Source organism: Engystomops pustulosus, chromosome 2, assembly GCF_040894005.1.
Source record: "Engystomops pustulosus chromosome 2, aEngPut4.maternal, whole genome shotgun sequence".
NCBI classification, from domain to species: domain Eukaryota; kingdom Metazoa; phylum Chordata; class Amphibia; order Anura; family Leptodactylidae; genus Engystomops; species Engystomops pustulosus.
Window position 1 is genome coordinate 255,147,214 of NC_092412.1, and position 15,343 is coordinate 255,162,556.

At 40.3% G+C, this 15,343-nt stretch overlaps 1 protein-coding gene across 1 annotated transcript in view; it reads left to right on the plus strand.

Annotated features, from left to right (window-relative positions):
• The window catches only part of ARHGAP31 (Rho GTPase activating protein 31), a 132,543-nt gene that overhangs the window by 98,038 nt on the left and 19,162 nt on the right, over window positions 1–15,343 (plus strand). Inside the window, exons 5-7 of the mRNA XM_072138912.1 lie at window positions 4,945–5,052; window positions 5,256–5,440; window positions 13,995–14,190. Coding sequence (XP_071995013.1) covers window positions 4,945–5,052; window positions 5,256–5,440; window positions 13,995–14,190 — 489 coding nt within the window. The remainder of the gene's footprint in view (window positions 1–4,944; window positions 5,053–5,255; window positions 5,441–13,994; window positions 14,191–15,343) is intronic.

Consider the following 15,343-nt stretch of genomic DNA (forward strand, 5'->3'; position numbering starts at 1 on the left):
CACAGAGCGCAGCCCCCCCAGCACCCAGAACACAGAGCGCAGCACCCCCAGCACCCAGAACACAGAGCGCAGCACCCCCAGCACCCAGAACCCAGCACCCACAGCACCCAGAACACAGAGCGCAGCCCCCACAGCACTCAGAACACAGAGCGCAGCACCCCCAGCACCCAGAACACAGAGCGCAGCACCCACAGCACCCAGAGCACAGAGCGCAGCACCCCCAGCACCCAGAACACAGAGCGCAGCCCCCCCAGCACCCAGAACACAGAGCGCAGCACCCCCAGCACCCAGAACACAGAGCGCAGCACCCCCAGCACCCAGAACCCAGCACCCACAGCACCCAGAACACAGAGCGCAGCCCCCACAGCACTCAGAACACAGAGCGCAGCACCCCCAGCACCCAGAACACAGAGCGCAGCACCCACAGCACCCAGAGCACAGAGCGCAGCACCCCCAGCACCCAGAACACAGAGCGCAGCCCCCCCAGCACCCAGAACACAGAGCGCAGCACCCCCAGCACCCAGAACACAGAGCGCAGCACCCCCAGCACCCAGAACCCAGCACCCACAGCACCCAGAACACAGAGCGCAGCCCCCACAGCACTCAGAACACAGAGCGCAGCACCCCCAGCACCCAGAACACAGAGCGCAGCACCCACAGCACCCAGAGCACAGAGCGCAGCACCCCCAGCACCCAGAACACAGAGCACAGCACCCACAGCACCCAGAGCACAGAGCGCAGCACCCACAGCACCCAGAACACAGAGCGCAGCCCCCCCAGCACCCAGAACACAGAGCGCAGCCCCCCCCCCAGCACCCAGAACACAGAGCGCAGCACCCCCAGCACCCAGAACACAGAGCGCAGCACCCCCAGCACCCAGAACACAGAGCGCAGCACCCCCAGCACCCAGAACACAGAGCGCAGCCCCCACAGCACCCAGAACACAGAGCGCAGCACCCCCAGCACCCAGAACACAGAGCGCAGCACCCCCAGCACCCAGAACACAGAGCGCAGCCCCCACAGCACCCAGAACACAGAGCGCAGCACCCCCCCAGCACCCAGAACACAGAGCGCAGCACCCCCCCAGCACCCAGAACACAGAGCGCAGCACCCCCAGCACCCAGAACACAGAGCGCAGCCCCCACAGCACCCAGAACACAGAGCGCAGCACCCCCAGCACCCAGAACACAGAGCGAAGCACCCCCAGCACCCAGAACACAGAGCGCAGCACCCCCAGCACCCAGAACACAGAGCGCAGCCCCCACAGCACCCAGAACACAGAGCGCAGCCCCCACAGCACCCAGAACACAGAGCACAGCCCCCACAGCACCCAGAACACAAGGCGCAGCCCCCACAGCACCCAGAGCGCAGCATCCCCCAGCACCCAGAACACAGAGCGCAGCACCCCCAGCACCCAGAACACAGAGCGCAGCCCCCACAGCACCCAGCACCCAGAGCGCAGCTCCCCCAGCACCCAGAACACAGAGCGCAGCCCCCCCCAGCACCCAGAACACAGAGCGCAGTCCCCACAGCACCCAGAACACAGAGCGCAGCCCCCACAGCACCCAGAACACAGAGCGCAGCACCCCCAGCACCCAGAACACAGAGCGCAGCACCACCAGCACCCAGAGCACAGAGCGCAGCCCCGCCAGCACCCAGAGCACAGAGCGCAGCCCCCACAGCACCCAGAACACAGAGTGCAGCCCCCACAGCACCCAGAACACAGAGCGCAGCCCCCCCCAGCACCCAGAGCACAGACCCACTGAAACATTTCCACACTTTGATATGAGATGAATAAATTGGAGATAGATGATAGATAGATGATAGATAGATGATAGATAGATGATAGATAGATAGATAGATAGATAGATAGGAGATAGATAGATGATAGATAGATAGATAGATAGATAGATAGATAGATAGATAGATGATAGATAGATAGATAGATAGATAGATAGATAGGAGATAGATAGGAGATAGATAGATAGATAGATAGATAGATAGATAGATAGATAGATAGATAGATAGGAGATAGATAGGAGATAGATAGATGATAGATAGATAGATAGATAGATAGATAGATAGATAGATAGATAGATGATAGATAGATAGATAGATAGATAGGAGATAGATATGAGATAGATAGATAGATAGATAGATAGATAGATAGGAGATAGATAGATGATAGATAGATAGATAGATAGATAGATGATAGATAGATAGATAGATAGGAGATAGATAGGAGATAGATAGATAGATAGATAGATAGGAGATAGATAGATAGGAGATAGATAGATAGGGGATAGATAGGAGATAGATAGGAGATAGATAGGAGATAGATAGGAGATAGATAGATAGGAGATAGATAGATAGATAGATAGGAGATAGATGATAGATAGATAGATGATAGATAGATAGATAGATAGATAGATGATAGATAGATAGATAGATAGATATGAGATAGATAGATATGAGATAGATAGATATGAGATAGATAGATAGATAGATAGATAGATAGATAGATAGATAGATAGATAGATAGATAGAAGCATTCTTCCTGCAGTCACCACTACAGGGAGCTGTGTGTATGTATAGATCCCACCACTAGAGGGAGCTGTGTGTATGTATAGATCCCACCACTAGAGGGAGCTGTGTGTATGGAGATTTCTTAATGAGTTCTATAGAAGCTGCATCATGTTAAAGACACACAAGAGAATGGTCATTGAAGTCTAAAATATAACAATTTTTATTAACAGCTACATTTTTAAAACATCTTAAACCACATACCTCAAAACACCACCTCCTATCACCATGAACAGTGAATATAATGCACTTAATATAAGAAAATATAGTATATAAGGCAGAGGCATATTATAGACATAAGGGACACCCCATGAAAATGAAGGTACTACAAATACATATATAGTAATGATCACACATGTTCACCTTCTATAGGAGCTGTCTGTGTCTGTCTATGGTGAGCTCCCTCTAGTGGTGGCAGCATTTCATCATTTATTGACTGTGTGTAAGAGAGCAGAGAATTTGGAGCCGTGTAATATAAAATCATATACCAGTCCATGGATAATAGATTATATAATGAGACCATACAGCAGGGAATGTGCATATGGTTCTGTAGAGCAGGAGATTTGTTACACTGTGACAGTCTGAGCTGATGTATGGAGCTGTGTGCAGACAGTGTACACCTTATATAGTGCTCGGCACATGGGGGCCTCATTCTTCCCATCCTATAATCCCCCCTGAGGAATCCCAGGTACCTGTTACTATTAGGATAAATATTTATGGCCCGTGCACTCCGGGGTCTGGTCCGGGAGCGTCCATCATGGAGGTTGTTATCCCGGAGGACTCTGCTGTATACAGCAGGTGATTTATACAGCGGGAGCAGCGCAGGAGGGGCAGGAGGGTAGGACATTATTACATCTACAGCCTCTGTCTTATAGGGGTTCAGTGCAGATGTCTAGATAGAGAAGTAAAAATTAGATGAATAGATAAAAGATACAGCAGATAGATGATAGATAGATAATAGATATAGATAAATAGATACAGCAGATAGATGATAGATATAGATAATAGATACAGCAGATAGATGATAGATAGATAGATAGAATAGATGGATAATCGATACAGTAGATAAATATGTGACACATATGGTAGATGGATACAGTAGGTGGATAATAGATACAGTAGGTGGATAATAGATACAGTAGATAATAGATACAGTATATATATGAGATAGATATGGTAGATGGATACAGCAGGTGGATAATGGATAAATAGATACAATAGATAATAGATACAGTAGATAAATATGTGATAGATATGGTAGATGGATACAGCAGGTGGATAATAGATAAAGCAGATAGGTTATAGATACATACAATAGATAGATACAGTAGATAAATATAAGATATGGTAGATGGATACAGCAGGTGGATAGAAATGAGACAGATAGATAATATATACAGTAGATGGATACAGGAGATAGATTATAGATACATATAGTAGATAGATAATGGATAGATACAGTAGATATATACGTGACTGATATGGTAGATGGATACATTAGATAATGGATACATTAGATATATATGAGACAGATGTAGTAGATGGAGAGAAATGAGAGGGACAGATAGATAGATTTGAGATAAATCCATAAGAGATAGAAATTAGATGACTGCAGTAGATAATAGATACAGTAGATTGCTCAATATTAGATAGATAAGTTAATATGAGAGAGAAAAGTTTATTAGAGAGATTGGGTATATAGGTAGGTAGATATGGTAGATACACAGGAGAGACAGATATATACAGCAGATAGATATGAAGCAGATAGATGTGAGATGAATTGCTATATATATATATATATACAGTAGATGGATACAGGAGATAGATTATAGATACATATAGTAGATAGATAATGGATAGATACAGTAGATATATACGTGACTGATATGGTAGATGGATACATTAGATAATGGATACATTAGATATATATGAGACAGATGTAGTAGATGGAGAGAAATGAGAGGGACAGATAGATAGATTTGAGATAAATCCATAAGAGATAGAAATTAGATGACTGCAGTAGATAATAGATACAGTAGATTGCTCAATATTAGATAGATAAGTTAATATGAGAGAGAAAAGTTTATTCGAGAGATTCGGTATATAGGTAGGTAGATAAGGTAGATACACAGGAGAGACAGATATATACAGCAGATAGATATGAGGCAGATAGATAGATGTGAGATGAATTGCTAGATATATAGATATACAGTAGATGGATAAGGTGATAGATAATAGATAGACATATATGAAATCTATGATAGATAAATACAGTAGATGGATGAATATTACATAGATTGCAATGACTTGTCCGTCTGTTTTCTGTATTTTATATTATTTGTATGTTTCCGGATATTCTAGGACTCTGGAATACCTGAGCAGACATCTGACCTACATCGCCTCGTTCAGCTCCACCACAAACATGCATATCAGGAACCTGGCCCTGGTGTGGGCCCCCAATCTTCTCAGGTACTAGGTGTATTGTCTGCATGTCTCTGTTCTGACCCCTCCCATATGTCCATACGTCAAGGCCCTGTGCCGCATATATCCAGGGTGGTTTGTACTTATAGATGTTCCCATTTTTTCATGATGGTTTGGCCACTAGAGGGCTCTGTGTCCTGTGATCTATGGATGATTCCTTAATGTATTATCATTATTATATCTATCACAAGGTCCAAAGAAATAGAAGATTCCGGATGTAACGGAGACGCGGCGTTCATGGAAGTGCGAGTCCAGCAGGTTGTGATCGAGTTCATCCTCAATCATGTGGACGAAATATTCAGCAGGAGTCCTGCAGCCCCCATCACAAAGAGAGACTGTGACGACCTGTTACTGCCCAGCAAATCTGCCCCCAGTGGTAAGTTACTGGAGATGTGGTGAGATCCATCACAGCAGGTGGTCATAATCCGGAGATCACATCTCATGCCCTGGAGGTCATGTCCAAGAGGTCAAATCGAGGTGGTTATTTTGAGGAGGTCACATCTAGGAAGTCACATCCAGGTGGTCACTTCAAGAGATTGCATTCAGGAGTTCAGAATCTTTAGGTCATGTCCAGGAGGTCACAGTTTGGTGGTCACCTCCTTCACTTCATGTTCTTGAGGTCACTTCTAGTAGGTCATGTCCAGGAGGTCATGAGAAAATTGAAGTGTTTGCATCTTGGAGGACACAATCAGAAGGATATTTCAGGGAACTCACATCTAGGGAGTCACATCCAATTGGTGACTTCAAGAGGTCGCATTCAGGAGCTCAAAATCTATAGATCACATCCGGGCGGTCACAGTATGGAGGTCACTTCCTGCATCTCATGTCCTTGAGGTCTCTTCTAGTAGGTCATATCCAGGGGGTCATATCAAGGAGGACACAATCAGAAGATGATGTCAGAGAACTCACATCTAGGGACTAATGTTCAAGAGATCACATCCAGGAGCTCAGAATCTTTAGGTCATGTCAAGGTGGTTGTAACTTGAAGGTCACGTCCAAGAGTTTACGTCCAGGAGCTTCCAATCTTTCGGTCATGCCTAGGGGGTCACTTCCAGGTAGTCACATTTTACAAGTTGTGTCCTGGAGATCATGTCCAGGAGGTTGTGTTCAGGAGGTTACAACCAGGAAGTCATCACCTGGTGGTCACTTCTAGTAGATTGCATCATGCCCTGGAGGCCATGTCCAGGAGCTCAAATCGAGGTGGATGTGTCTAGGAGGACACAGTCAGAAGGTTATCTACAGCGGTACATCCAGGTGGTGACTTCAAGAGATTGCATTCAGGAGTTCAGAATCTTTAGGTCACAGTCTGGTGGTCACTTCCTGCATGTAATGTCCAGGAGGTCACTTCTAGTGGGTCATGCCCTGGAGGTCATGTCCATGAGATCAAATCAAGGTGATCTTATCCAGAGGGATACAATCCACAGGTTATGTGAGGGAAGTCACATCGGGAGTCATCACCAGGTGGGCAAATCTTGGAGGTCATGTTCAAGAGGTCACATCCAGTAGCTCGCAATCTTTAGGTCACATCCAGGATTTTCCATCCAGGAGCCTGAGGTCATGCCCAAAGGGTCACTTTCTGGTGGTCACATACTGGAGCTTGTGTCCTGGAGATTAAGTTCAAGATGTTACGACCTGGAAGTCATCTTCTGGAGGTCACTTCCAAGAAATCATATCCAGAGGTTAACATTGTTCTCCAAGGTTTTCTTTGGTTCTGTGCGCTAAAAACTGACAAAACATTGGTGCTTTTTAGTTCAAAGCTTCCTACACACAGAATTTTCCTTTAGGTCAAAATACAATGTCAGCCATGATGGATAGTGAGATATGTCCCCCCTCCCCCCGGACCCCTATAGATATTATGTAATACATCACATCTGAGCAATGTTACTGCATCAGGAACATCTCATCCGAAAATGACTGATAATCTCTGATGTGGACGCTGCGCTCTCCCTGCCACCGATACAGTGTTTACTGTGATTATATATCTGCTATTATATCTCTAAGGAAACACAAAGACACTGCCAGAAAATACCGACACCAGGGATCACTGCTCAAATGTCACATACTACAAATAATAGTCACTCTAATAACAAAGACACAGTACGGGGTCCGGGAACAACTATAAAGGAATTGTGTACAAGAATATAACTACTAGAATACTGCCCCCTATGTACAGGAATATAACTACTATAATACTGCCCCCTATGTACAAGAATATAACTACTATAAAACTGCCCCCTATGTACAGGAATATAACTACTATAATACTGCCCCTATGTACAGGAATATAACTACTATAATACTGCCCCCTATGTACAAGAATATAACTATTATAATACTGCCCCCTATGTACAAGAATATAACTACTATAATACTGCCCCCTATGTACAAGAATATAACTGCTATAATACTGTCCCCTATGTACAAGAATATAACTACTATAATACTGCCCCCTATGTACAAGAATATAACTACTATAATACTGCCCCCTATGTACAAGAATATAACTACTATAATACTGTCCCCCTATGTACAGGGATATAACTACTATAATACTGCCCCCTATGTACAGGAATATAACTACTATAATACTGCCCCCTATGTATAAGAATATAACTACTATAATACTGCCCCTATGTACAAGAATATAACTACTATAATACTGCCCCCTATGTACAGGAATATAACTACTATAATACTGCCCCCTATGTACAGGAATATAACTACTATAATACTGCCCCCTATGTACAGGAATATAACTACTATAATACTGCCCCTATGTACAAGAATATAACTACTATAATACTGCCCCCTGTGTACAGGAATATAACTACTATAATACTGTCCCCTATGTACAAGAATATAACTACTATAATACTGCCCCCTATGTACAAGAATATAACTACTATAATACTGCCCCCTATGTACAGGAATATAACTACTATAATACTGCCACTATGTACAAGAATATAACTACTATAATACTACCCCCTATGTACAAGAATATAACTACTATAATACTGCCCCCTATGTACAGGAATATAACTACTATAATACTGCCCCCTATGTACAAGAATATAACTACTATAATACTGCCCCCTATGTACAAGAATATAACTACTATAATACTACCCCCTATGTACAGGAATATAACTACTATAATACTGCCCCCTATGTACAAGAATATAACTACTATAATACTGCCCCCTATGTACAAGAATATAACTACTATAATACTGCCCCCTATGTACAAGAATATAACTACTATAATACTGCCCCCTATGTACAGGAATATTACTACTATAATACTGCCCCCTATGTACAGGAATATAACTACTATAATACTGCCCCCTATGTACAGGAATATAACTACTATAATACTGCCCCCTATGTACAGGTATATAACTACTATAATACTGCCCTCTATGTACAAGAATATAACTACTATAACACTGCCCCCTATGTACAGGAATATAACTACTATAATACTGCCCCCTATATACAAGAATATAACTACTATAATACTGCCCCCTATGTAGAAGAATATAACTACTATAATACTGCCCCCTATGTACAGGAATATAGCTACTATAATACTGCCCCCTATGTACAAGAATATAACTACTATAATACGGCCCCCTACGTACAGGAATATAACTACTATAATACTGCCCCAAATGTACAAGAATATAACTACTTTAATACTGCCCCCTATGTACAGGGATATAACTACTATAATACTGCCCCCTATGTACAGGAATATAACTACTATAATACTGCCCCCTATGTACAAGAATATAACTACTATAATACTGCCCCCTATGTACAGGAATATAACTACTATAATACTGCCCCCTATGTACAAGAATATAACTACTATAATACTGCCCCCTATGTACAAGAATATAACTACTATAATACTACCCCCTATGTACAGGAATATAACTACTATAATACTGCCCCCTATGTACAGGTATATAACTACTATAATACTGCCCTCTATGTACAAGAATATAACTACTATAACACTGCCCCCTATGTACAGGAATATAACTACTATAATACTGCCCCCTATGTACAGGAATATAGCTACTATAATACTGCCCCCTATGTACAAGAATATCACTACTATAATACTGCCCCCTATGTACAAGAATATAACTACTATAATACGGCCCCCTACGTACAGGAATATAACTACTATAATACTGCCCCAAATGTACAAGAATATAACTACTTTAATACTGCCCCCTATGTACAGGGATATAACTACTATAATACTGCCCCCTATGTACAGGAATATAACTACTATAATACTGCCCCCTATGTACAAGAATATAACTACTATAATACTGCCCCCTATGTACAGGAATATAACTACTATAATACTACCCCCTATGTACAGGAATATAACTACTATAATACTGCCCCCTATGTACAAGAATATAACTACTATAATAATGCCCCCTATGTACAAGAATATAACTACTATAATACTGCCCCCTATGTACAGGAATATAACTACTATAATACTGCCCCCTATGTACAGGAATATAACTACTATAATACTGCCCCCTATGTACAGGAATATAACTACTATAATACTGCCCCCTATGTACAAGAATATAACTACTATAATACTGCCCCCTATGTACAGGAATATAACTACTATAATACTGCCCCCTATGTACAGGAATATAACTACTATAATACTGCCCCCTATGTACAGGAATATAACTACTATAATACTGCCCCTATGTACAAGAATATAACTACTATAATACTGCCCCCTGTGTACAGGAATATAACTACTATAATACTGTCCCCTATGTACAAGAATATAACTACTATAATACTGCCCCCTATGTACAAGAATATAACTACTATAATACTGCCCCCTATGTACAGGAATATAACTACTATAATACTGCCACTATGTACAAGAATATAACTACTATAATACTACCCCCTATGTACAAGAATATAACTACTATAATACTGCCCCCTATGTACAGGAATATAACTACTATAATACTGCCCCCTATGTACAAGAATATAACTACTATAATACTGCCCCCTATGTACAAGAATATAACTACTATAATACTACCCCCTATGTACAGGAATATAACTACTATAATACTGCCCCCTATGTACAAGAATATAACTACTATAATACTGCCCCCTATGTACAAGAATATAACTACTATAATACTGCCCCCTATGTACAAGAATATAACTACTATAATACTGCCCCCTATGTACAGGAATATTACTACTATAATACTGCCCCCTATGTACAGGAATATAACTACTATAATACTGCCCCCTATGTACAGGAATATAACTACTATAATACTGCCCCCTATGTACAGGTATATAACTACTATAATACTGCCCTCTTTGTACAAGAATATAACTACTATAACACTGCCCCCTATGTACAGGAATATAACTACTATAATACTGCCCCCTATATACAAGAATATAACTACTATAATACTGCCCCCTATGTAGAAGAATATAACTACTATAATACTGCCCCCTATGTACAGGAATATAGCTACTATAATACTGCCCCCTATGTACAAGAATATCACTACTATAATACTGCCCCCTATGTACAAGAATATAACTACTATAATACGGCCCCCTACGTACAGGAATATAACTACTATAATACTGCCCCAAATGTACAAGAATATAACTACTTTAATACTGCCCCCTATGTACAGGGATATAACTACTATAATACTGCCCCCTATGTACAGGAATATAACTACTATAATACTGCCCCCTATGTACAAGAATATAACTACTATAATACTGCCCCCTATGTACAGGAATATAACTACTATAATACTGCCCCCTATGTACAAGAATATAACTACTATAATACTGCCCCCTATGTACAAGAATATAACTACTATAATACTACCCCCTATGTACAGGAATATAACTACTATAATACTGCCCCCTATGTACAGGTATATAACTACTATAATACTGCCCTCTATGTACAAGAATATAACTACTATAACACTGCCCCCTATGTACAGGAATATAACTACTATAATACTGCCCCCTATGTACAGGAATATAGCTACTATAATACTGCCCCCTATGTACAAGAATATCACTACTATAATACTGCCCCCTATGTACAAGAATATAACTACTATAATACGGCCCCCTACGTACAGGAATATAACTACTATAATACTGCCCCAAATGTACAAGAATATAACTACTTTAATACTGCCCCCTATGTACAGGGATATAACTACTATAATACTGCCCCCTATGTACAGGAATATAACTACTATAATACTGCCCCCTATGTACAAGAATATAACTACTATAATACTGCCCCCTATGTACAGGAATATAACTACTATAATACTGCCCCCTATGTACAAGAATATAACTACTATAATACTGCCCCCTATGTACAAGAATATAACTACTATAATACTACCCCCTATGTACAGGAATATAACTACTATAATACTGCCCCCTATGTACAAGAATATAACTACTATAATAATGCCCCCTATGTACAAGAATATAACTACTATAATACTGCCCCCTATGTACAGGAATATAACTACTATAATACTGCCCCCTATGTACAGGAATATAACTACTATAATACTGCCCCCTATGTACAGGAATATAACTACTATAATACTGCCCCCTATGTACAGGAATATAACTACTATAATACTGCCCCCTATGTACAGGAATATAACTACTATAATACTGCCCCCTATGTACAGGAATATAACTACTGTAATACTGTCCCACATGTTCAAGAATATAACTACTATAATACTGCTCCCTATGTACAAGAATATAACTACTATAATACTGCCCCCTATGTACAGGAATATAACTACTATAATACTGCCCCCTATGTACAAGAATATAACTACTATAATACTGCCCCCTATGTACAGGAATATTACTACTATAATACTGCCCCCTATGTACAGGAATATAACTACTATAATACTGCCCCCTATGTACAGGAATATAACTACTATAATACTGCCCCCTATGTACAGGTATATAACTACTATAATACTGCCCTCTATGTACAAGAATATAACTACTATAATACTGCCCCCTATGTACAAGAATATAACTACTATAATACTGCCCCTATGTACAAGAATATAACTACTATAACACTGCCCCCTATGTACAGGAATATAACTACTATAATACTGCCCCCTATATACAAGAATATAACTACTATAATACTGCCCCCTATGTAGAGGAATATAACTACTATAATACTGCCCCCTATGTAGAAGAATATAACTATTATAATACTGCCCCCTATGTACAGGAATATAACTACTATAATACTGCCCCCTATGTACAGGAATATAACTACTATAATACTGCCCCCTATGTACAAGAATATAACTACTATAATACTGTCCCCTATGTACAGGAATATAACTACTATAATACTGCCCCCTATGTACAAGAATATAACTACTATAATACTGTCCCCTATGTACAGGAATATAACTACTATAATACTGCCCCCTATGTACAAGAATATAACTACTATAATACTGCCCCCTATGTACAAGAATATAACTACTATAATACTGCCCCCTATGTACAGGAATATAACTACTATAATACTGCCCCTATGTACAGGAATATAACTACTATAATACTTCCCCCTATGTACAAGGATATAACTACTATAATACTGCCCCCTATGTACAGGAATATAACTACTATAATACTTCCCCCTATGTACAAGGATATAACTACTATAATACTGCCCCCTATGTACAGGAATATTACTACTATAATACTGCCCCCTATGTACAACAATATAACTACTATAATACTGCCCCCTATGTACAAGAATATAACTACTATAATACTGCCCCTATGTACAGGAATTTAACTACTACAATACTGCCCCCTATGTACAGGAATATAACTACTATAATACTGCCCCCTGTGTACAGGAATATAACTACTATAATACTGCCCCCTATGTACAGGAATATAACTACTATAATACTGCCCCTATGTACAGGAATATAACTACTATAATACTGCCCTCTATGTACAGGAATATAACTACTATAATACTGCCCCTATGTACAAGAATATAACTACTATAATACTGCCCCTATGTACAAGAATATAACTACTATAATACTGCCCCTATGTACAAGAATATAACTACTATAATACTGCCCCTATGTACAAGAATATAACTACTATAATACTGCCCCCTATGTACAGGAATATAACTACTATAATACTGCCCCTATGTACAGGAATATAACTACTATAATACTGCCCTCTATGTACAGGAATATAACTACTATAATACTGCCCCCTATGTACAGGAATATAACTACTATAATACTGCCCTTATGTACAGGAATATAACTACTATAATACTGCCCCCTATGTACAGGAATATAACTACTATAATACTGCCCCCTATGTACAAGAATATAACTACTATAATACTGCCCTCTATGTACAAGAATATAACTACTATAATACTGCCCCCTATGTACAAGAATATAACTACTATACTACTGCCCCCTATGTACAAGAATATAACTACTATAATACTCCCCCCTATGTACAAGAATATAACTACTATAATACTGCCCCCTATGTACAGGAATATAACTACTATAATACTGCCCCTATGTACAGGAATATAACTACTATAATACTGCCCTCTATGTACAGGAATATAACTACTATAATACTGCCCCCTATGTACAAGAATATAACTACTATAATACTGCCCTCTATGTACAAGAATATAACTACTATAATACTGCCCTCTATGTACAAGAATATAACTACTATAATACTGCCCCCTATGTACAAGAATATAACTACTATAATACTGCCCCCTGTCTTTCCTCCAGAGTGCCGGATAGTGAAGAGTATGACTTTACCGTCCGGGTCCCTCCCTATGAAGTTGGTGAGTTTAGAAGAAGCTCAGGCCCGCAGTCTCTCGGCTACACATCCTGCCAGGAAGGAACGGAGAGAGAACAGTTTACCGGAGATAGTTCCTGTCACCGGAGCGTTATTCCACACCGTCATAGATATACCAGAAAACAAGTAAGACACATGTTCTATGTATACATTTAGTACAATAATTTCATATATACAGCCGGTATAACCTGGGGATCTCCTGTATATAATGATATATGTACAGCCGATATAACCTGGGGATCTCCTGTATATAATGATATATGTACAGCTGGTATAACCTGGGGATCTCCTGTATATAATGATATATGTACAGCCGGTATAACCTGGGGATCTCCTGTATATAATGATATATGTACAGCCGGTATAACCTGGGGATCTCCTGTATATAATGATATATGTACAGCCGGTATAACCTGGGGATCTCCTGTATATAATGATATATGTACAGCCGGTATAACCTGGGGATCTCCTGTATATAATGATATATGTACAGCCGGTATAACCTGGGGATCTCCTGTGTATAATGATATATGTACAGCCGGTATAACCTGGGGATCTCCTGTATATAATGATATATGTACAGCCGGTATAACCTGGGGATCTTCTGTATATAATGATATATGTACAGCTGATATAACCTGGGGATCTCCTGTATATAATGATATATGTACAGCCGGTATAACCCAGGGATCTCCTGTATATAATGATATATGTACAGCTGGTATAACGTGGGGATCTCCTGTATATAATGATATATGTACAGCCGGTATAACCTGGGGATCTCCTGTATATAATGATATATGTACAGCCGGTATAACCCAGGGATCTCCTGTATATAATGATATATGTACAGCCGGTATAACCTGGGATCCCCTGTATATAATGATATATGTACAGCCGGTATAACCTGGGGATCTCCTGTATATAATGATATATGTACAGCCGGTATAACCTGGGGATCTCCTGTATATAATGATATATGTACAGCCGGTATAACCTGGGGATCTCCTGTATATAATGATATATGTACAGCTGGTATAACCTGGGGATCTCCTGTATATAATGATATATGTACAGCTGGTATAACCTGGGGATCTCCTGTATATAATGATATATGTACAGCCGGTATAACATGGGGATCTCCTGTATATAATGATATATGTACAGCTGGTATAACCTGGGGATCTCCTGTATATAATGATATATGTACAGCTGGTATAACCTGGGGATCTCCTGTATATAATGATATATGTACATCCGGTATAACCTGGGGATCTCC